The 24,289-nt window shown below is 39.9% G+C and overlaps 1 protein-coding gene and 1 pseudogene across 4 annotated transcripts in view; one reads left to right on the top strand and one right to left on the bottom strand.

Moving 5' to 3' along the window:
* axin1 (axin 1) overlaps positions 1-24,289 on the top strand; it is a 132,851-nt gene that overhangs the window by 90,705 nt on the left and 17,857 nt on the right. For all 4 annotated transcript variants that reach the window (XM_060840526.1, XM_060840527.1, XM_060840525.1 and 1 more), the window contains 2 exons: positions 9,443-9,580; positions 13,098-13,648. In XM_060840526.1, coding sequence (XP_060696509.1) covers positions 9,443-9,580; positions 13,098-13,648 — 689 coding nt within the window. The remainder of the gene's footprint in view (positions 1-9,442; positions 9,581-13,097; positions 13,649-24,289) is intronic.
* Positions 10,266-10,706, bottom strand: LOC132825303 (large ribosomal subunit protein uL15-like; annotated as a pseudogene).

Below are 24,289 nucleotides of genomic sequence, written 5' to 3'. Positions count from 1 at the left end.
GTGTACCTGTACTTCTATTTACTGCCATTTTTATGATTCAAAGAATAAGTTTAGGAAGAGGATACTGTATTTTATTTCCGCACCTAGTTCATTGTTGAAAATTGATGTATTACAAAGTGGTTTCAGATCTCACATTTCCACACTATCTACTGCATACTTGAATCATGCTGAAATTAAAAACAGGGACACTAATGGACATAACAGTCCTAGATTTATTGTCAGTTTGCATTTCTTCTACAACTTTCAATTACTAAGTGAGTAATAAAAATTATTAAAGAACAATTTGTATGGTATACTGGCAGGTTCTCTTGATATCTACAGCATACCTGTAGAAGATTTACATTGAAAATTTAGGTTTGTTCCTTCTCTGATTTTGGCTAATGCTGAATGGTTCTGCATTACTATCCCACTGAGCCTTTGTTTTGCAGAACTTACAAAACTTAGCCATTTACATCATAATGTGAAGTTGCAGTTCTGGATCCAAGTTCCGAGCAGATTCCAAGGAACGAAGATTACTGCTGTTTGTAAATGAACTAAGTCATAGAACTGTTTGTTTACAAATTCACAATTGTATACAAAGTGAAAAAAATTAAGCAAATTTGAGATTATAGTCCAATATGTATAATATGCGCTCCAATCCGGTTTACTATTGTCGTTCAGGGAAGGAAACTGCCATCCTTACCTAGCCTGGCCTGCATTTTATTCCAGACCCATAGCAATGTGGTTGACTGTTAACTGCCTGGGCAACTATGGATGGGCAATAGATGCTGGCCTAGCCAATGATGCCCCCCTCCTATGAATTAATTTTTAAAAAAAAGTTGAGTTCAGTATTTGAATGTTTGTGGCTTAATTGATTAGGAAAACTAGAGTAGCATGTGACATTTTAGTGACGCTATTAGCCACAATTTTATTTATCATGACCCTAATCTTGTTGAATATCAGTGCACTGTTCTTTGCTGAAGTAAGAAATTTCTGCCAATGACATAGTAGAGAGTTAATTTCTAGCTGTTCTGACTGGAGATAGCTTTGCATCAGGATAATCAGATTGGGTTTAATTCCATCAGTACAGTCATAAGTTCTTCACCAGAAATGGCCTGGATTCTCACAATCTCTACTCCATTCACATTCAGTACGGCAAAAGCAAATCCACCATCAAACTAATCTTATTAAGGGAGTTCAGTTAGCTTTGGCTTTAAATTAGATTATATTCATCCTTAAGCTGCAGAAGACCTAGTCTTCAGCTTTGATCATTTGGTTGTGAATAGCTGCAACGATTGGGCACTGGCTATTCCCAGCTGCGCAGCCCTCTGTTCATTCACATTGCTGCTCTTACTGCATGGTTGCTGTAGAGAAGCCTTGACTGATCAGCCTTATCCGGATGTGATTCTGTTTTATTCATCACTTCTAAAAAGATGAAACTGAATAGGGGAAATTGGTTGGCTTTGCACAAGTTAGATCTGAAATAAAAGATATATCCAAGTAGGTTATCTTAGCTTGTCTTTATAGCTTAACAATAAAATGTTACAGTTTACACAAAATCTGTGGTGCCCTTCATCTGACTTCAAAGCACTGAATCATTTGAGATGTAAATCTACTGGTATTTCAACTACAGCAATGAGGTATTTTGAAACATTGGCATAAAAGCTAAACTTGAAGTAAGGGAAAAATAAATGTCAGTTTTGAAAGGAAGGGCATAACACGCTATTAAATTCCTGGCTTTTATCCTCGCAATTAAGGTGTCTCTTTCAAATTGCACTGTAGCTCAATAAAAGTGAAGAATGGACACTGAGTAACAAAAAGGTTTCAGCATCAAAGTAAGTTGTAACTGTGGGGGTGTAAGGGAGCTGCAGAGAAGATTTCCTGTGCTCACTGTGCATAAAGAATAGACTTAATTAAAAGCTACATTTTATAAGTGTTACATAATCTTCAAAATTGTCCTCAGTGGTTATTAATGTAATATTCTTACTTACATTATTGCTTAGATGACATATGCTTACATATGTGTAAGTTTACACTAGCAGACAACTGAGTGGATTGGATCAGATACCCATTTTAAGCTCCTGTCTAATGATTGATTTGCATTGATTTCAGGCGGTGCACTTTTGAGTTCTGGGTTCAGCCATTCTAGTTCCTGCAGGTGGGTTAGGTTAAAACTAACCTGATGTTTTGAAAGAGGATTCTGGTGTTCTTTTTGGCCCAGATGTAGCTGTTAACTAAGTGCATAGATTTTGCAGGGTAATTTCACAAATGTGTAATTATTTCCTGAAGCTGCTGCAATAACCTTGGCTATTTTTGTGCAAGTAACATTTCAGATAAATATACAACTCTGTCCAACATTGTTAATCAATCTAATTGGGTAAATTAACATTTTTCCTTCAAAATTAACTTCAACACTTGTAATTCAACTGAAGTTACCATCCAACTGTAGGCAATGTTTTCTTAAATTTCTGAAGTTACAATTCATGCAAATTGACAGTACTGTGATCCTTACTTATAAAACAGTACAGCTATAAAACAATGAAGAAAAAATCATATTTAACATATTCATAGTCAAACAGCACAGAAACAGACTCTTCAATCCAACTCATCTGTACCAACCAGACATCCCAATCTGACCTAGTCCAATTTGCCAACATTTGGGCGATATCTCTCTAAACTCTGCCTATTCATATACCCATCAGGTGCAATTTAAATGTTACAATTGTTCCTCCTTCCCTCCATTTCCTCTGGCAGCTCGTTCCACACACCCCACCATGAAATGTTACCCCTCAGGTCCTTTTTAAATCTATCTTCTCTCACCTTAAACAAATGCCCTCTAGCTTTGAACTTCCCCAATCTAGGAAAAAGACTTTGGCTATTCACCCTATCCATTCCCCTCATGACCGTTTAAACTTGTATAAGATCACGCCTCATCTCCAATGCTCCAGGGGAGAAACCTCAGCCTATTTAACCACTCTATAACTCAAACCCTCCAATCTTGGTAACGTCTTTATAAATGTTTTCTGAACCCTCTCTAGCTTAATAACATTCTTCCTAAAGCAGGGTGACTGGAAGTGAATATAGTATTCTAAAGTGGCCTCACCAGTGTCCTGTCCAACTGCAACATGATGTCCCAACTCCTGTACGCAAATATTCTGAACAATGAAGTCAAGCGTGCCGAATACCGCTATCACCATCCTGTCGACCTGCAACTCCATCTTCAAGGACCTATGCACCTTCACCCTAGGTCACTTTGTTCGGCAACACTGTCCAAGGTCTTACTATTGTACTGTATACTTCCTGGCCTAATTTGCCTTATTAAAGTGCAGCACCTCACATTTATCTAAATTAAACTCTTGCGCCAGCTGTTCAAGGTCCCATTTTACTCTGAGATTTAACTCACTGTCCACTACACCATTTAGTGTCATCAGTAAAGTTATTAACCATGCCTCCTATACTCACCTCCAAATCATTTACATAAGTGATGAAAAGCAGGGAATCCAGCATCAATCATGTTCTTTGAGAGGTAGCAAACTGGATAGATTAAATCGAACCAGTAGATGTAATATATTTGGATTTCCTTCAGGCATTAGAGGTACTGCTTATAAGACAAATCTTTTAGTGAGATGAGAGCCCAGTGGATGAGAGGTATTAAATTAGCGTGGATGGGGTATTGGCTAACTAATAGAAGATACAATAAGCATAACAGAGGTATTTTCGGGATGGCAACCTGTGGGTTAACAACTTGGATTAAGGATGTGAATGCAGAATGTCAGAACTGAGAGGTTGAATGTTATTTAAATTTTGAAAGATGGTAGAAGGCTCCAACACAGTGATTTTGAGGGTTGTCATTTGTAAATCACAAAAATCTAGCATCCAAGTTCCAGCAGGTAATGCAGAAGGAAAATGACCTTTTATTCAAAGGAACTGGAGTTTAAAAATCAGCAAGTATTATTAAAATTATACAAGGCACGAGTCAGCCCATACCTGAATTATTGTGAACCGTTTGTGATTTTTGAGAAGGTTTGTAGCTCACATTGAGATTCAGATTACAGGTTTGCTCACTGAGCTGGTAGGTTTTTTCTCAGACGTTTTGTCACCATGCTAGGTGATATCATCAGTGAGCCTCTATTGAAACACTGGTGTTCTGTCCCACTTTCTATTTGTGCCTTGTTAAGGTGGATAATGTCGTTTCCCGTTCTTTTTCTGAGTGTTGGTAAATGGGCTTCAAATCGATGAGTTTATTGGAGGTCCAGTTTGAATGCCAAACCTCTAGGAATTCCTGTGTATGTCTCTGTTTAGCCTATCTTAGGATGGATGCGTTGTCTCAGTCAAAGTGGTGTCCTCCTTCGTCTATATGTAAGGATGCTGGTAATAGTGGGTCATGTCTTTTGATGGCTAGTTGGTGTTCGTGTATTTTGGTGGCTAGTTTTCTGCCTATCTGTCTGATATAGTGTTTGTTATAGTCCTTGCATAGTATTTTGTAAATTACACTTGTTTTGCTGTTTGTTGGTATAGGGTCCTTTAGGTTCATCAGTAGCCGTTTCGGTGTGTTCGTAGGCATCATTGTAGCCCACAAACCTACCAACAACTACAATCTTGTTGCCTGTTCATAGGGAGTTTGATTTGGACTGTGCCCCTGCAGCACTCATGGAGTTTCATTAAGTAGTTAGGTTGCCCAGTGAAATCAACAGAAAACAAGTTGAGCTAGATCGGACTCGAGCCATGCTAAAATAGACAAGAAGGATGCTTTAAGGTCCAAAAGGAAAGTAACTCAGAACTGCCTTAAAAATAATCCAATTCCAGCACTGCAGCATGAAATACCATATATGTATTTTAACGATGTGCATTTTCATAACTTTGCTAACAGTGCAATTTAAGTGTTAATAGTCTAGTATGTAAATACTATTTCTGCACAAACCTGATACCAAGGTGGCTACGCATGGTAACGTAGTCACAATTTTCAAAGATACATCCTCTCCTCCAGAATCTGATTCATAAGATGTAAGTGCAGAAGTAGGCCATTCATTCATTAAGTCTGATCTGCCTTTCCATAAGATAATGATTGATCTGATAATCCTCAATTCCACTTGTCTTTTTCCCATTACTATTTGATTCCCTAACTGATTAGAAATCTATCTCAGTCCTCAATATATTTAATGTCACAGTCTCAACAGCCCTCTATGGTGAAAAATTCCTCTTTTGTCTTAAATTGGAGGCGCTTAACTCTGATATTATGCTCTCTGGCCCTAGACACTCCCAGAACAGGAAAGTTTCTCCATATCTGGCCTGACAAGTCCCTGAAGAACCTTGTACCTTTCATTTTAGGTCTCCTTTGGTTCTTCTGAACGCTATGAATGCAAGCTCAACTTTAAAATGTATATTGACCTGGTTTTAGACTCCATGGTGTATGGCAACGCAAAGAAATCTGAATTTTACCAAATCCAAATTATAAAGTATTTGGCATATGAAATTGTCTGAACTGAAAACAACCTAAGACTGTTTCTCAATTTAGCAGGTATAAAGCAAAGTTTAGTGGGAATCACTGGAATTTTGTTGTGAATCACTTTTATTAGATTCCCTACAATGTGGATTCCTTAGCAGTATAACTGTTCCCTGTACACTGCATTTTTTCTGACCGTTAACTTGTAGTGAAATCCAGAATTAACCAAAGTTTTATGAAGCTCAACATTCGCATGATTAAAAATATTGCAAAATGAGGAACATGATCTTATCTATTTTAATCTACTCCACATCCTCAGGCTGCTCCATTTGACTTTGTCTATTAGTCCTAAATTTTCTAGGTTGAATCTATAACTTTATCCCACTAGCTGTTTAATTTCAATGAAGATTACGTTTGCATTATTTTGTAGACCTAACAACGTGACCTCTTAGATAGTTGCTTTACGGGTTGAGCCCAAATTTGTGGAATAAAATGGACACTAGTAACAAATACAAATTTATCTGAGTGATAGGAAACAGCATGCAGTAGTTAAGGGATGTTTTATTGACTGGAGGAATGATTACAGCAAAATACCTCTGCACTTGATGTCAGGAACCTTGCTTTTTCAATACATAATACCATAATCTCCCTGTGTGGAGAAGGGGGAAGCTGGCAAGCTGAATCTGACACTTGCATGAGCAGTACTAGTGGTAGCTTGACGCATTGCTGCCACAAAGGGAATGCACCTTTTTAAAACAGAACAACCGGGATCACTCATAAATATTAATATGCCTGGCCATGATGGGTGATTCCATGTGTTTTGAAAAGCTAAGTGTTGATCTAGCTTTAATAAAGCATCTGATCCATTATTCCCTTCCAATTGCCAATTCCGTAAATTACCTTTTATCTGGATCCCAAGCATCCGGAATTCCACTTGTGAATCTTGGATGTTATTTGCATGAGAATTCTGGATGCTTAGCATCCGTATCATGGAGATTTTACTGTAATAATCTGGATCATGGTATTTAGGGCACATTTTCAACATTGTGAATGTCATAAAATTTGGATACATTGAAAAGAGTGAGAAAAAATGGTGTAGAACTTCACAGATTTATGGAATGGATGGATAAATAGTAGATTTATAAAACAATTCAAATTGCAAGGAGCAATATAAAAAAATAGACCACAGATCTATAGGGGATACGGGATCAGAGGTATCAGCAAGTATGTGCCACTAAATCAATGAAGGTGGCAGGACAAAGTTGAGAGAGTAGTTAATACACATATAGATTTCCAGGTTTTAATAATGGAGGCATCAGGTATAAAACCAAAGAAGCAAAGAGAAATTACTTGTCATTGCTATTGCTGCTTTTATCAATTACCTAATATTGCGATTGGTTAGAATATTGAATGTACTGCCTGAGTGTGGGGTGGTGGCAGGTTTAATCAGTGTACTGAATAGTCATGATTTGGAGATGTTGGTGTTGGACTGGGGTGTACAAATCTCACAACACCAGGTTATAGTCCAGTGCACAACAATCAATAGACATGAGTGTTTCCTCCCCATCTGAGAACATTTCAGTAGTCCAGGACATTCGACCATTGACCTTCGGATGACTGTTCTCCAAGGCAAACTTCAGGACAGGCAACAACACAAAATGGCCCAACAGAGGCTGATAGCCAAGTTTGATACCCATGGGGATGGCCTCAACTGGGACCTTGGGTTCGTGTCACGCTACAGGTGACCCCGTTGCACTGCGCTCACACAGACGCACTCCTACAGGCCCATACACTCATGCAGACACTCTCTCATATGCTCACGCATACACTCCTACACTCGCGCATCACTCTCACTCAGACTTACCCCTTTACACACTCACTCATACACTCACTCTCTCACAGACACTCAACCTCTGTTCTCTCCCGCCGTACGAGCGCACCCACATGCAGACAAATGTATAAGTTTGTGGGGTGAATTTGTGCTTGCAGAATTACATTTTACTTTGCTCAAAAACTGCATGAATCCATGTCAGATTCTGTAAGTCCATTTTTTTAAAATTGGAATCAGTCTGATCATTGAGGCACAGAGCCTCACACAGGGCAGCTCACACCTTCAATGCGTTATATGGGCCGACATGAAACCAGTTGTTTAAGTTCACTTGAGAGTGTAACTTTTAAATGTTCTGCGCTTTACATATGAAAGAACTGAAACCAACACGTTCATTCTAAAAGAGGAGAGACTTAACAAACAATCCAGGGCTTTTTCAATATATAATTTCATTTACATCACACTGTAAACTTTTGCTATAAATTCTGTAACTTATGATCTTTTACTCCACAACGACCTGAAGGAGCAGAGCTCCGAAAGCTAGTGCTTCCAAATAAACCTATTGGACTATAATATGGTGTTACCTAATTGTTAACTTTGTTTTGAATAGGGGATTGGATCCCTACCTGAAAAGGAGGGATGCAACAGGGAGAACGCAGGGGAGTACCACAGGTAGATTGCTGCAGGGGCGAGCTAATGTAGAAGTGAGTGTCTTAGTAGTCTCCGTACAATTAGGTAAAAACAATGACTGCAAATGCTGGAAACCAGAGTCTGGATTAGTGGTGCTGGAAAAACACAGCAGTTCAGGCAGCATCTGAGGAGCAGGAAAATCAATGTTTCGGGCAAAAGCCCTTCATCAGGAATACAGGCAGAGTGCCTGAAGGGTGGAGAGATAAATGGGAAGAGGGTGGGGGTGGGAGACACCTCCTAGCAGAGCACTTTAGGGAACATCTCTGGGACACTCGCACCAATCAACCACACCGCCCTGTGGCCCAACATTTCAACTCCCCCTTCCACTCTGCCGAGGACATGGAGGTCCTGGGCCTCCTTCACCGCCGGTCCCTCACCACCTGACGCCTGGAGGAGGAACGCCTCCTCTTCCCCCTTGGAACACCAACCCCAGGGGATCAATGTGGACTTCAACAGTTTCCTTATTTCCCCTTCCCCCACCTCATCCCAGTTCCAAACTTCCAGCTCAACACTGTCCCTGTGACTTGCCTACCTGACTATCATCTTCTTCACCTATCCACTCCACCCTCCCCTCTGACCTATCACTTCCTCCCATCCCCATCCACCCATTGTACACTTTGCTACCTTCCCACACCCTCCTCCCTGACCTATCACCTTCATCCCCACCCCGACTCACCTATTGTACTCTATGCTACTTTCTCCCCACCCCTACACTCCTCTCATTTATCTCTCCACCCTTCGGGCACTCTGCTTGTATTCCTGATGAAGGGCTTTTGCCCGAAACGTCGATTTTCCTGCTCCTCTGATGCTGCCTGAACTGCTGTGCTTTTCCAGCACCACTAATCCAGAATCCTGTACAGTTAGGTTTGTGATTTTGTGAAGTTTTTCAATTCTGTCGTCTTAATCTGATCCCTGTTATCAGAGTTAACACCTCTACCCTTACATTGCCTCCAGCAATTGATTGTCTCTTGCTTACTAAAGCTTGATGCAACACCCAAGGTGTGCACTGACCAGTCAACAGTTTCATTACAAATTTCTGTGCTACACCATTAGCATACAAATCAATTCGGTTTGAAATCTTGTTTGGTTTTGTTTTACTGTTGCAGGCTAACTTTATTATCCGTGCTAACACTCGCTGTCTTGCCTTTTATTCCTCTGTGCTATATGTTAGTTCCCTATAAATCTGTCCCTTTCTGTGCAACTTACTCTAATTTCCAATTTGTATTTTCCAGATCCACTAACCCTCCTCATTTGGTACCATTTTGCTCTTAAGCTAATTGTATAATGTTGAAACTCCAAGTGGTTTGTTTTTCTTGATAAGGGAAATGATCACTTTCATAATTCTTGTAAAGCTGGATCCTGTTTCTTGTGCTTTTTCAAAATGAATTTAAAATGCTGTTAGCTCATTTCAATATTTTACTGACTTGCTGAGAGAGCAGTTCCTTCAAAAATTTGTATTAATGTCAGCCCTTTATTGACATGTAATCATTTGATCTAACTAGCGCACGTATCGGATGCCAAAGGATATCCACGTTGAACCAGAAAAGTTTGCTGCAGAACTCATCAGTCGGCTGGAAAGTGTGCTGCGAGAGCGAGAGGCAGAGGAAAAGCTGGAAGAGCGGCTTAAACGCGTAAGAGCGGTAGGTTTTGAGATGAGAGTTTAAACCATAACATACGTGCATTTTAACTCATCAGATGAAAATGAAGTCTTCAACTGCAAATCTAAGGCACTGTTGTCTGGCTTTCTCAATTGTTAGTGTATATTATTTTTGTTTGTGTAATTGCTATGTGGCAACAGCCACAGCTGATCACCAAAAATAAGCCGATGTAGTACATAAGTACCCAATCCCTTTTCCGAAATCCTTGGGGCCAGTTGTTTTTCAGATTTCAGAATAAATGACATTGTCACAGTGAAATAAAAAAAAGTCTTAGCAGACCCACGTGTGACTAGTACGAGCGCTGAAACACAAGTGATGCCTGTTAGTGCTGGGCCATACTGCCGCATCACACCTGAGTGACGTGGGTCGAGTAGGTGTGGAGTCGGGTTACCTGTTCACATGAAAAACAACCTTGTTTATATAGAAAAAACTTCATGAAAATAACTTTGGATTTCAAAGCTTTTTGGATTTCAGAATTTTAGATAAAGGAATGTGTACCTGTACATTTAGGAGATCCCCAAGACGTAATCTTGCACAAAGTCATTTGAGATATCATAAACACATCTTTCAGTACATTGCATTATCCCCCTCGGGGAACTTAATTCATGCATTTACTTTTAAGTCTGTGTTCAGGCTTAATTTTCATTTTTAAAGTGGCAGTATTTTATTAACACACCAATTTTAAAAAAGGAGCTATCAATACACAGGCTCCACCAACTGCTTTTGATTTTCTCTTCAGCTTTCCAGCTGAAGAACCTTGCCTTGACAACGACTGGTTGTTTAGGCAGCCCACCTTTGCCTAAAACTTCTTAGTAACCAGCATGTAGACCATCAATAATAGGTGATGGTCCTTCAGGTTCCTTCACACAGTTTAAGCGGGTCTGTTCACTGGTCAACGTCCAGATTGATAGTCAGAACAACTGATTGGAAAAGCTGGCATGAAACATCATTTCGAAAGAACCTGAATGATATTTATCAAAGTTGATTCTGTGGTGCATGCCACCAGCCTTCTCACATCACCAAGATGTTTCCTTTGTTTACCAATTTGACCATGGCTGTGGTTAATATGTCCACTCAGCTTTTTGGTTTTTTTCAATCTGGATGGCATCTTGGCTGATAGCCAAACTTTCAGAATTCTATATTTGCATTACGCACTGATGCTTCTAATTGCATTGTAAACCATAGGTGGTTTTACTCATTTGTCTATTTTTCAACTTCATTAAGTTTATTCCTTTTTCATAACTGGCCTCTTTTGGTGATTGTGGTAGAATTGATAAGTAATCTGTAAACTCTTCCACACTCCACATAGCACTGCATTGTTTGAATTGGTCGAATGTGTTTGTACTTCAGGAAAAAAAAGGTGATTCCTGCCTGTTTCCTTTTTCTTAAGGTGTTGTTTGAATGGCTAATTGGTCTGAAATTACGGCTGTGGGTGCAGATGTTTCCTGGCAGCCATATTACGGTTATCTGTGCAACTATTTTGGTTTCTGTTTTAGTAATCTGCAGGTATTTTATCTCCTACGTGAATAACGTTCCCTAATTTTAGGAACTGAAATATCTTTCCTTAAAGTTTTTGAATGAAATGTTGATGTTTAGATAACAGAATTCATTGGTGGTAACAATCTGTGTTGCGAAGAAGGTAACATTTAATTTACGGTCAGCAATAAGATAGATAGGAGAAAGGTAGTAGGAAAATATCTTGTGGCAATTTATGATTGGGTTTTTAAAACAATTTGTGAAGCTTACATGTCTCGTTCAGTTTTTTTTTGAAGTGCACAGTACATTTTAGTAACATTAATATTTAGCCAGACATATCCTGTGATGTAATTAGTATTCAGTTTAACTTATTTTTTGATTAGGAAAGTACTTAAGATTATTCATGTGCATTTTGCTTCAAATAACAATGTACTTATTAACACCTATAGTTAGTGACGAAGAATGCTAGCGTTCTTCATCAATGAACTGATCCGATAGTGCCATCTGCAGGCCTATAATATAATTTAATATGGCTTTCTCAATCACATTGCTGTTACAATTGACTACACTTGATCCAAGCATGGCTTTTTGTTTATTATCCAATTGTGTGGATGTCTTTTATGTGGCACCTAAAATTCAGATATGACATTTCTGTTGCAGTAATTAAATATTCATAGATGACAGAAATTTTAAATTAGATTATAAAATGTAACTAACATGGCAAGAAACTTTAAGACAAACTCAAAGGTATTTTTAGATTGTAGCCCATGATTTATTTGAATAGTCTTTTGTTTCAGTTTATTTTGTACTTTTAAAATAGACTATAATCATATTACTCCTTTTAAAAAGGAAAAGAGAGGTCACAGTGAACATAAGTCCCTGTGGGGAGATACTTATGGGAAACTAGAAAATGGCAAGAGAAATTAAATATTTGGCATCCGTCTTTACAGTGAAAGATGCTCTGAGCATCCACAATGCTAAACAGTACAATTCCATCGCCATCACTAGAGAAATAGTATTAGACAAATAAATGGGGCGAAAGGCTTGCATTTTAGGATCCTAAAAGAAATATCCACAGAGATAGTGGAGGCATTGGTTCTAATTTTTCAAAAATCAGAAGGGATGCAAGAAGACTGAAAAACTGCCAACATGGCACCCCTATTCATAAGGGATGGAGATAAGCAGGTAACTATAGGCCAATTAGCCCAGTATCTATCATTGGAAAATTGTTGGTATCAATTATTAAGGAAGTAGTAGCAGCATGTTTGGAAAATCATAATCTAATCAAGCTGAGTCAGAACAACTGCACAGTAGGGAAATAGTGTCTTACTAATATTAGAGTTTTTCGAGGAAATCTCAATCAGATTAGAGGGCTACTGGTAGATGTGTTGTGTTTGGATTTCTAGAACACATTTGACAAGGTAAAGTTTTGTGAGGTACATCAAAAGATAAGAACCAGTGATATTGGGGGTAGTACATTGGTATGGGCAGAGAATTAGCTAATGGGCAGGGAACAGCAAGTGGAGATAAGGTGTTCTTTTTCAGGTTGGCAATGTATAACAAGTGGGGTTTCACAGGGATCAGTGCTGGGACTGCAGCTGTTTACAATATATGTTAATGACTTGGTGGAAGGAAGCGAATGTACTGTAGCAAAATTTGCAAACAACATAAAAATAAATGGAATGACAAATTGCCAGACACACACAGTTTATAGATATTTGATAGATAAGCAAGTGGGCAAAATGTTGGCAATACTTCTAAAATGGGCCATAACCATATTGCCATGTTAACTTTTAGTAATGTAGTTACTTAGGATGGTTAGGGGTTCTCAAAAGCTGAAAATATGACAGCAAATGAGACTAAGACCAAATGAGATCAATACAAGTTCCATAGTATTATATTATTGGAAAATACTAAGCTTTTAGTAGGAGGGCATTGTAAAAGATGGATCTAAATGTTGAAGCAATTATTTGACAATGAGTATTGACTAAAAGTTAAATTATTTATTTGATTTCTCTTGTAGGAGGAAGAAGGTGAGGATGCAGATGTTTCATCAGGTCCATCTGTGGTTAGTCACAAACTACCACCTGCCCAGGCTATGCACCACTTTAATTCACGTTATTCCGAGATGGGCTGTGGTGGATTACAAGTGCGTGATGCTCATGAAGAGAATCCAGAATCCATTCTTGATGAACATGTCCAGCGTGTGATGAAGACCCCAGGTTGCCAATCTCCAGGACCTGGAAGGCATTCTCCAAAGTCCCGCTCTCCTGATGGTTTATCTAGTGGGAAGGCTACAAGTTTAATAGGAACGGTGCTTCCTTCAGGGCATAAACATGTGTCCAAGACTGGTGGGAAAATAGAGGCTCCAAACATGTACCATCACAAACATGTTTACCACCACATTCACCATCACAATGGGATGAAACCAAAAGAACAAATTGAGGCAGAAGCCACACAGAGAGTCCAGAGTAACTTCTGGAATGCTGATTCACACCACTATGCAACAAAATCAAGGAACTATTCTGAAAGCATGGGTTTGGCACCTAATTCGGTGGAGTCTTCGAATTATGGGTAGGTGAAACCATTGTCCTGTTGTTTTTCTGTTAGTAATGCTATACTGACTGTGGTTTTTGAAAGCTTACTTAATGCTTCAGTAAGTAATTGCATTATAGAATCTTGCTTTGAAGCCTTGTTGATGACCCAGTTATGGCACCTGGTCTGCACTGAATTCAGTTACCTTAATTGTGATTCTGGTGGGAGTACTAGAGTTCATCTCAAACTGATCAGAAGAGAATTTAAAATTGAAGCTAAGAATTTTGCTTTTAATAAATATTCAGTCACCCTTGTTGAAGAGCATCTGTGTAATACCTAGTGGAAGTATGTATTGTGAATACACTCATTCTTGATTATTATGACAAGCTTCCATACCTTCTGACCTGACTTGAGTGATGTCTTAGAAATCTGAAGACATCGCTAACCTGGATACACAAATGCTTAAAACTATATTTGTGGTCTTGCTAGCTTTAAGTTGGAAGAAATGATAGTTCATCAGAGTGTTTGTTAGTTGGGAAGCTAGAAAATGTGCCAACAGATTTCCAGTTAATCAAAAATACTAATACAGAACTTGATATTCCTTACTGTTGTAAAAGATGCTTCCAAAATTCTTGCACAATGATGATGAATGGGACAGAAACCAAAGGTGGACTGGACATTTAAACTGTGGATCTAGGAGAGAGGCATGTTAATGGAGAAATTTGAAGATGATGGAATGATCAATGTCAGCAAAGTGAACCAGATTGTTCAGAGCTCTGTTAGGTGAAGACTTGGCAGGTGATGGACAGCCAGAAGAGAGAATGCTTGGGGGTTGCATTTTGTACAAAGGGTTAATATACTTATCACAGTGTTGTTCCTGGTGAGTATATAGGTTATTGGAGGGGTTCAGTTAGCTAGACAACTGTTTTGCAATACAGAATGATGCAACAGTATGGTTTCATCACCTGCACTGGCTGTCGTTACCATGAAGGACCCTCCTTAATCTTTTCAACCATGGTGACCCACAGGTTAAGCAACCACCAGTCATCCCTCGGAAAGAACGGTCCTGTGGAACTATAGCACCTTTACCTTTGAGAGGTTATTGGTGCACAAGGAATTTTTCTATTTAAGGGGAGAAATTTTGGCGTTCCTTTTGTTTATGATTTAAAGAGTGACCAACAATTTTGCACAAAGAATGGATGGAGCAATTGAACTAGTGACTGTTGTGCTTGGTGTCAGAGAGAAAGTGTGATAGGGAACAATTATGGTATTTTTGGATTCACAATGACTCCAAGATGACACATATGAGAGGTCTAGAAATAAATCAGGACTTTGCCTGAAATTTGGGTGCATCCATAGTGACTTCAGGTTAGAGTGAAATGCTGGGTGCTGTATGGTGTTCTTGTCATACCGTTTCTACTTTTACATTATTGACTTGGATTCTGCAGCATAGTACGTACTTGTTAAATTTTGTAAACTATACCAAGGTATAGTTTGAGGTACACTTAGGAAGAACAATTGGACAACATCAACTTCATCTGTGAAATTTTGGCCCATTTATTATATCCATATCCATTTTTAATTTCATATTTTCTCATTGCAGTTTACTTTCCCACCTAGTTTAGTGTCATCTGCAAATCTGACTATGGTAGAGTCTATGCCTACATCCAAGACATGATTATAGATTTATTAAAATATTTGAAGGTTCAGATTGTATGAGATCATAAAGTATTTTGTAATCTTGTTTTAATTTATAGAGGAACCTCAATTATCGGAACAAAATAGGTGGGCACAATTTGGTTAATCGATTTAAATGCCTTTCCTCTGGGGCTCGGAGCTTTTAATGTCTGCTCCCCGTTCAGGATATTGCAGCAGCAGCACAGCAAGTGAGAGCCCGTCCCTGTACAATACCGCTCCCACCCTCTGACCCCATGCAACACTGCCCTGATCCTGTGCAACACTGCCCCCCAACCCTGTGCACACACTCTCCCTCTCTGGGCAACTGGACTAGACACCAACAACAAAATTGCTGTTGTTGCCTTTGTGGGGTAAATCTCCAAATAGCACATATTCATACATGCAGCCACTGCAACTTTTTGACAGGTTCCACCTTTGCCTTGTACAGGACAATGTTGGAGAGATTACCTGGGGAAGCTGAGTTTAGGGTACACCCCTGTGTAGAACTTCAGGGAAAGTGTAGGGAGAGAGAGAGCGCGGGCAGACAGTCATTTGGAGACGTGCCTGTTTGATCGTTATTGGAAACATGTCTTTGATGTAATGTTTCCATTTTGACCTTGAGATCTCCTTTGGATAATCCGATTGTCGGATAATTGGAATTTGGATAATCGAGGCTCCTCTGTATATGGTCAGTAGGGCAACAATGCCAAGTTACTGTGCATATTGGAAATAATTGAAAATCAGCACAGCTTGTTACATTGAGGTACAAAGGTCATATTTGGATAGTGAATACTGTCTCAATCAGATTACCAAAATACAACGGAGCAGTGAATCTGGAGAATTGTTTCAGAAATCACTAAACCAATCCAATACGCCACTAAGGAGAAAGTGAGCTCTGCAGATGCTGGAGATCAGAGTTAAAAAGTGTGGTGCTGGCAAAGCACAGCCAGTCAGGCAGCATCCGAGGAGCAGGAGAGTTGACGTTTCGAGCGTAAGCTCTTCATTACATTCCTGGTGAAGAGAATGGCTGTGCTTTTCCAGCACCTTAATAAACCACTAATCCCTAATATTTAGGTTGAATTAATATATTTGAGTTATTTGCCCTTATTAGATTTTCTGTTCAATCATTCTTTTAAGTATTGCAAAATAGTGCAAAGATTAAACAAAATGTTACTTCAAATTAAACCTAAAGCAGTGAGATCCAGTAACCCAATTCAGAGCTAGAAAAAAGTTCAAAATTAACATTGAAGCATTCTCTTTCTGTGTTTGTGTGGCAATCTCTGACCATGCCTTAAGCATTAACAGTTGCTGCAGCTTCAGAATTGAACATACAAGCACTTTCAGAAAAACAAGGATCTCCTGAATTTTTTAAAAGCTCCAAAGCTGAATTTTGGGACTTGGATAGAAAATTGCATGTCCAGCATTCAGGGGCTACTATTAACTTAGGAATTGCAGAGGAAAATGGTCGTATCTGTGAGATGTGCAGAATAAGTAAACTGTAAACAGGTATGAGATTTTATGACAAAATTAAAGTAGCTCATGTGGATGTTGGTCCCTTGGAAGATGAGATTGAAGAGTTAATAGTGGGGAACACCAAAAATAGCAGTCACTAAATCAATATTTTTCTTCAGTTGTCACTGTGGAGGGCACTAGTACCATCACAATAGTAATAGGTAATGCAGAGGTTGTAGAAAGAGAGCAACATGCAACAAATATCATCACCAGGGGAAAGGTACTGAGCAAATTGTTGGAATTGACAGCAGACAAGTTCCCAGGGTCTGTTGGCCTACGTCATAGAGTCTTAAAATGAGTGGCAGCAGAGTGCATCATTTGGTTAGAATATTCTGAAATTCCCTGGATGTGGAAATGTTCCAGTGGATTGGAAAAATGCTAGCAAAGCACCTTTTATTTAAGAGCGAGATGCAGAAAGTAGAAAACTACAGACCAGTTTGTTTAATATATGTTGTTGGGGAGTTTAGAATCCATTTTTAAGGCAGTAATAACAGGACATTTGATAAGTCAATAACACAATCCATCAGAGTCAGCATGATTTTATGAGGACTAAATGATGTTTGATCAATTTACTAGAGTTCTTTGAAGATGTATAAAGCCATATGGATAATGGTGATTCTGCAGATGTAGTATATCTGGACGCCAAAAGGCATTTGATAAGGTGTGACACACCAGGTTTGTGCACAAGGTAAGATCACATAGGGTTAGGTGTAATTTATTAACTTGGACAGAGGATTTACTAGCCAACAGAAAGTGGGTCATTTTCTAATTGGAAAAAAAATCAACTACTGGGATGTCACAGGGTTTGGTCCTTGGGGCCCCAACTATTTATCATTTGCCTTGGATGCATAGATTGAATGTACTGTAGCCAGGTTTACTGATGACCCTAAAATAGGTGGGGAAGTAGCTGCAGTAAGAAACTTAAAATGGATTGGTTAGGTAAATGAACCAAGTTTTGCAGATGAAGTTTATAGTGGATAAGTGTGAGGTTATTCATTTTCAAGGAATAGAAAGGCAACTTATTATTGAAATGGGGTGAAACTTCAGAGTGCAAAGAAATATGGGTGTCTTCGTGCATTAATCGTAGAGAACTAGTATGCAGGTACAGCAGGTAATAAGGAAAGTAAATTCAATTTTTTTTGCTAAAAAGAGGAGAATGTAAGTAGAGAAGTGTTGCTGCAACTGTACAAGGCAGCCTGTACCTGGAGTATTGCATTACAACTTGGTCCCTTTACTTAAGGGATGTAATTATATTGGAGGCAGTTCAGAGGCAGTTCATTTAGATTGATTTCTGAGATGAGGGATTTGTTTTGAGTAGCTTAGGCCTAATACTCTCCCTGGGGTTTAAACGAATCACACAAGATCTAATTGGAGGTATACGAAAGCTAAAAGGGAATTGAGACAGTAGATGAGTAAAGGGCATTTCCTCATGTAGAGTGATCTAGAACAAGAAGTCATTGTTTTAGGATCAGGGGTAGCAGATTTAAAACTGAAATGAGAAATTACTTCTGTCAAAGGGCTATAAATCTGTGGAATTCATGAACCCAGAGTGTAAGTTTGAGGAGGAGATGGGGCGATTTTTAATTAATGGGTTGAAGGGTTATGGAGAACAAGCAGGAAAGTGGAGTTGAGGCTGTGATAAAATCAGCCATATCAAATGGGTGGTACAGACTCAAGTGGTTGTGTTACCTAGTTCTGCTCCCAGTTCTTGTATTTTAAAATAGAATTCTACTTTTTTTTTTGAATATGGTAGTGATAAACTTTATTCCCACAGTAACTTTCAAATGAAGTCCTGTCTGCCTGCTTGCTTGGACGTAATAGATCTTTTGCTGTTTGAGGAAGTGTTGTGATTTTTCTGTGATCTGGCCAATAATATTTCCTCAGCCAGTGTCACCAGAAAGTGATTACCTGATCATTCATTCATTCACTTGTTGATTAAATGTTTGTTGTCATGTTCCCCATAATGTGACTAAACTTCAAAAGTAATCTGCTGATTGTGAAGTGCTTTGGAACGTTCCAAGGATATGAAAGACTTTTGAATACTTTTCATAGCTGAGGGGAAGGATGATCGTGGGGGTGAGGAAGACAACACAGGTTCTGGTTGTAAATGATTTTGGTAAATCGAAGCTTGAAATTTGAGCATTGTCTGGTAGAATTTATTTCGTCATGTCTTTGAAGAGAAGCAAAGAAATGTTTTTTCTGAGTTTTAACCTTGTTTTCTCCATTCGTCACATGCATTTCATGGTGATTACTAGTTTTGACATCACATTTTCATACATCTGTTAATACTTTCTTACTAAAGTGCCGTCAAGAAAATTACAAGTAGGAGTAAGTGAGGACTGCAGATGCTGGAGATCAGAGCTTAAAAATGTGTTGCTGGAAAAGCGCAGCAGGTCAGGCAGCATCAAAAGAGCAGGAGAATCGACGTTTCGGGCATAGCCCTTCTTCATCCCTGAAGAAGGGTTTATGCCCAAAACGTTAACTCTCCTGCTCCTTTGCTGTCTGACCTGCTGCGCTTTTCAGGCTACACATTTTTAAGCTCTGATCCCCAGCATCTGCAGTCCTCACTTTCTCCTAGTTGATTTTAACCTACTGCGAATCCTCTTGCAATGATGCCTTCCTTGAAGAAGCTCTCCTCCTCCCTCTACAAGGACCATTCCTGAAGAAGGGCTTATGCCCGAAACGTCGATTCTCCTGCTCCTTTGATGTTGCCTGACCTGCTGCACTTTTCCAGCAACACATTTTTAAGAAAATTTCATGCTCTTCTTTGGGAACTTAGGCATTACTGAAAGAGACCAGTAGAATCCATCCAGCCTGTCACAAACTTAGAAAATTGTATAGTTCTTTTTAGTCTCATGTCACAATCTTTGCCTCTGCCTAATATGTACCCAGTTCCTCCTTGTATGTGTCTGTCCTGCTGGTCAATTTGATATATAAACACAGTAAGTTAGAATAAACTAAATTGTGAGTTCATCTTTCATGTTATCTTGAATCCGTAAAATTTAACATAACTACCAACTTGTAAAAATAAATTGAATTTTTAACTTTAACATGTTAGTAATATTTCCAGATTCTTTCTTTCTACTGTAAAAATTTCAGTTCATGGCCTTTTGTCATACACTGGGTGCAAGATTCAAGATGTTAATTTGATTATCTTTTGTTGTCCCCTTTATAATACCATTGTGTACTGACAACAAGAACTTTACCTATTAAGGTAAGGCTACACCAGTGTTTCATTCAAATGAATCACCACTTAGAGCCATAGGAGAAAGTGAGGACTGCAGATGCTGGAGTTCAGAGCTGAAAAATGTGTTACTGGAAAAGTGCAGCAGGTCAGGCAGCATCCAAGGAGCAGGAGAATTGACGTTTCGGACATAAGCCCTTCTTCAGGAATGAGGAAGTTGGGCCAGGCGGGCTAAGATAAAAGCTAGGGAGGAGGGACTTGGGGGAGGGACGTTGGGAATGCGATAGGTGGAAGGAGGTTAAGGTGAGGGTGATAGGCTGGAGAGGGGTAGGGGCAGAGAGGTCGGGAAGAAGATTGCTGGTCAAAAAGACGGTGCTGAGTCCGAGGGTTGGGACTGAGAAGGTGAGGGAAGGGGAAATGAGGAAGCTGGAGAAAACTAAATTTATCCCTTGTGGTTGGAGAGTTCCTTGGCGGAAGATGAGGTGGCTCTTCCTCCGGGTGTCGTGTTTCCATGGTCTGACAATGGAGGAGGCCAAGGACCTGCATGTCTTTGGCGGAGTGGGAGGGGGAGTTAGTGTTCTGCCGCGGGAAGGTTAGGATGGTTGGTGCTGGTGTCCCAGAGGTGTTCTCTGAAATGTTCCACAAGTAGGTGACCTGTTCCCCAATGTAGAGGAGGCCACATCGGGTGCAGCGGATGCAGCAAATGATGTGTGTGGAGGTGCAGGTGAATTTGTGATGGATATGGAAGGATCCCTTGAGGCCTTGGAGGGAAGTGAGGGGGGAGGTGTGGGCGCAAGTTTTGCATTTCTTGCGGTTGCAGGGGAAGGTGCCAGGAGTGGAGGTTGGGTTGGTGGGGGGTTGTGGACCTGACGAGGGAGTCACGGAAGGAGTAGTCTTTTCAGAACGCTGATAGGGGAGGGGAGGAAAATATATCCTTGGTGGAGGGGTCTGTTTGGAGGTGGCGGAAATGACTAAGGATGATACGAAGTACCTGGATATTGGTGGGTGGTAGATGAGGACCAGTGGGGTTCTGTCCTGGTGGCAATTGGAGGGGTGGGGTTCCAGGGTGGAGGAGCGGGAAGTGGAGGAGACCACACCTGAGGGGAAATTGCAGTCTTTGAAGAAGGAGGCCATCTGGCTTATTCGGTATTGGAATTGGTCCTCCTGGGAGCAGATGCGGCGGATGCGAAGGAATTGGGAATATGGGATGGCATTTTTACAGGGGGCAGGGTGGGAGGAGGTGTAATCTAGGTAGCTGTGGGACTCCGGTCGGTTTATAGTAAATGTCCGTGTTGAGTCAGTCACCCGAGATAGAAATGGAGAAGTTTAGGAAGGGGAGGGAGGAGTCTGAGACTGTCAAGGTAAATTTGAGGTCGGGGTGGAAGGTGTTATTGCATTCCCAACGCCCCGCCCCCAAGTCCCTCCTCCCTACTTAGAGCCATAGGCATGCAACACGGAAACAGGCCCCTTTGGCCCAACTTGTCCACGTTGACCAGGGTTCCAAAAACTGAACTGTTGTCCTTTGCCTGAATTTGGCCTATATCCCTCTAAACCTTTCCTGTCCCTGTACCTGTCCAAATGTCTTTGAAGTTTAGTGATTGTATTCATCTTTACCAATTCCTCTAGCAGTTCGTTCCACGTACAAATTGCTCTCTGTGTAAAAAAGTTGTCCCTCTGGTACTCTTTAAATCTTTCCCCTCTCATTAAAAACCTATGCCATTCTGTTTTGGATTCCTTTACCCTAGAGAAAAGACCTTGGCTATTCACTTTGTCTCTGCTCTTCATGACTTTATAAACTTCTGTAAAGTCCACCTTCAGCCTCCTATGCTCGGGGTGGGGGGTAGTCTGAGCTTATCGATCCCCTCCTTATAACTCAAAATCCTCCAGTTTTGGTAACATCCTTCTAAATCTTTTTTACACCCTTTACAATTTAATAACATCATTCCTATAGCAGAGTTGCATGCAGTAGCCCAAAGACTGACTTAAGCTTATTTTCAAAATACACGTCTTAAATTATGTTTGCTGTTTTAAGTTGGTACACCAATAATGTGCACCTACATTGTGCCTTTTAGTATAGATGTTTCATGGCAATTGGCAAGGTAGAATCTGAGAAATAGATGTTGCAAAACAAGGTGATCTTAGTAGGGTTGTTCAAAAATAAGTTGGAGGTTGAAGAAGAGACTATGGAGGACACCGAGTTGGTGAAATGGAGAATGTGTAAGGATCAAATTAGAGTGAGCTTTTGGCATTTCATTGCACAGTTGTTAATAGTGAACACAAGGAAGAGGTTCATGTGCAAAATAAGGCAGACTTAGAAGGGATAGAGTTGTGATGTTGGAAAAGATGATGGAGAGGCATGGCCATTTAGGTATTTTAATATTGTATGGAAAAGATATGGGTAATAGAATTTTGATTGAGCTCATTTATAGATATTGGAAGGTCAAGAAGAACATAAGAGTAGTTGAGTTTGGAGATGTGAACGGCATTAATGAGGGATTCAACTGCAAATCAATTGAGTTATGGGTGGAGATCATTTTAATGAACAATGTTATGGGAGACCGTATAGAAATGAGATCAAATAGGAGGCGGCTGAGATTGTCAAGTGTGGGGATGGGAACTGCTGGAGGTTGGTTTCACTTTTCCCTTTGTCTCCTTCTTTGTCTCAAGAGACAAAGAAGGAATAATTCTATGTCCAGAGTGACCAAAGAAAGGAAGATTGGCCATAATGGATGGCAGAGGGGGTACTCCATGACTAGTTCAAGCTGTTTTAAATGCTTTGGTCGGAGCAAAAACCTAAATGGGGAGTTTAAAGTTGGCTTGTGCAAAACATGGACGGATCTGAGACCTCAACAAAGTGGATATGTCCAACAGGTTGACAACTTGGATACCCTGACAAAGGGAGTAATAAGTCAGCATGACTTTGTCAAAAAACATTACATGCCTGTTGCATAAGTAAAGCTGACAAATTCAAGAACTTTGGTCACATTGTGCTGCTTAATTGCTGCCATATCCCTGTATTCTCCAAAAGAGATTTTTGAGGTGTTGGTGGCAGTGTTGAACAGGATTGGAATAATATGGAAGACAGGGAGAACTGCAACAGTTCAAATATAAAGCACCTATCTTCATTTTGTTCTGTCAACAATAGAGGGAATGAATCTAACTTGGCATAGTCACCCATGTCCCCAGGCCATTTTTTAAAATTTAAAATGTAGGCATTGTACTATAATTGGGCCTTAGTTGAATAGTTGACATCGATGAACAACAAAAAAAATCCAGTGATATTTGTCAGAAATGGAATCTTCCAATTTCTAATTATATTTATTATAACCACTCTGAGGCCAGTTAAAACACAGTAAATATCCAATGGCCACAACTTACTATCTTCACTAGTGTGACATCTTTCATATTCTCCCCAAACCACCACCACCTCCCACTCCTGACTGTCTGTCTGTTCACCTGTCCATCCCCTACATCAGTGCTTATTTTTTTTCCCCAGCACCCCTGTGTGTGTGCAGGTGCGAGACACAGTGAAAGACACACAGTGCACAAATCTTTATTCAAATTTCTACCACCAGGAAGAAAAGAAACACCTGTGTGGCCTGTGACAAGTAGTGCCCTTCACATCAGCAGGCAATGCTGTGGTCAAACAGTGAAGGGGAAGGCAGGGATTAAATCAAAATAGAGTTGGAGGGGGAAATAATGCACTCCACTCCCTGCGGCACCCACCTCTCCCTGAACAACTCCAGGGTGTCAGTACGTCAGTGCTTCTAATGGAGATTGCCAATTAGTGTTAAATTGGGGATGGCTTTCTCCTGTTGAATTGATACTGGTCAGTCTTCTGTTACCAGTTCCTTCCAAGGTGAACCCACGACCCAGAGTAAAAACACCAGTGCAGTCAGTTTTGCTATAATGTGGTAGTTTTGCTCTTGTGCAATCCAGTATAATAAGAAAATTGTGTTATAGCTGCACCATTTAAAGTAATGAGGCCAGGATTGCGTTATACCCAGTACGCACTTTCAGACTCTGCATTTTAGAAACAGTGTCCCCAATTTGTCAATCGTGTTTTAGCGAATTCGTATTAAGAAACTCACAATAGCAGAATGACCTGTAGTATCTTAAACTATTGAGCTACTTACTGTGCAGTGAACATTGTTTTATAGATATCGTCACTGAATGTTTGTTGTCAAAGGTCTACTGGATTCATACTAAAATTCCATTAAATGGCCGTTATGTTATTTGCATCGACAATATTTTAATGTTTGCTTTTAAATGTTCTAAACTGAGCAGTTATGCTACCATTGAAACTT

The sequence above is a fragment of the Hemiscyllium ocellatum genome, chromosome 20 (genome assembly GCF_020745735.1).
Source record: "Hemiscyllium ocellatum isolate sHemOce1 chromosome 20, sHemOce1.pat.X.cur, whole genome shotgun sequence".
In the NCBI taxonomy this organism is placed as follows: Eukaryota; Metazoa; Chordata; class Chondrichthyes; order Orectolobiformes; family Hemiscylliidae; genus Hemiscyllium; species Hemiscyllium ocellatum.
The sequence above is the reverse complement of the archived record's forward strand: the minus strand, read 5'-3'. Positions and strand labels throughout refer to the sequence as shown.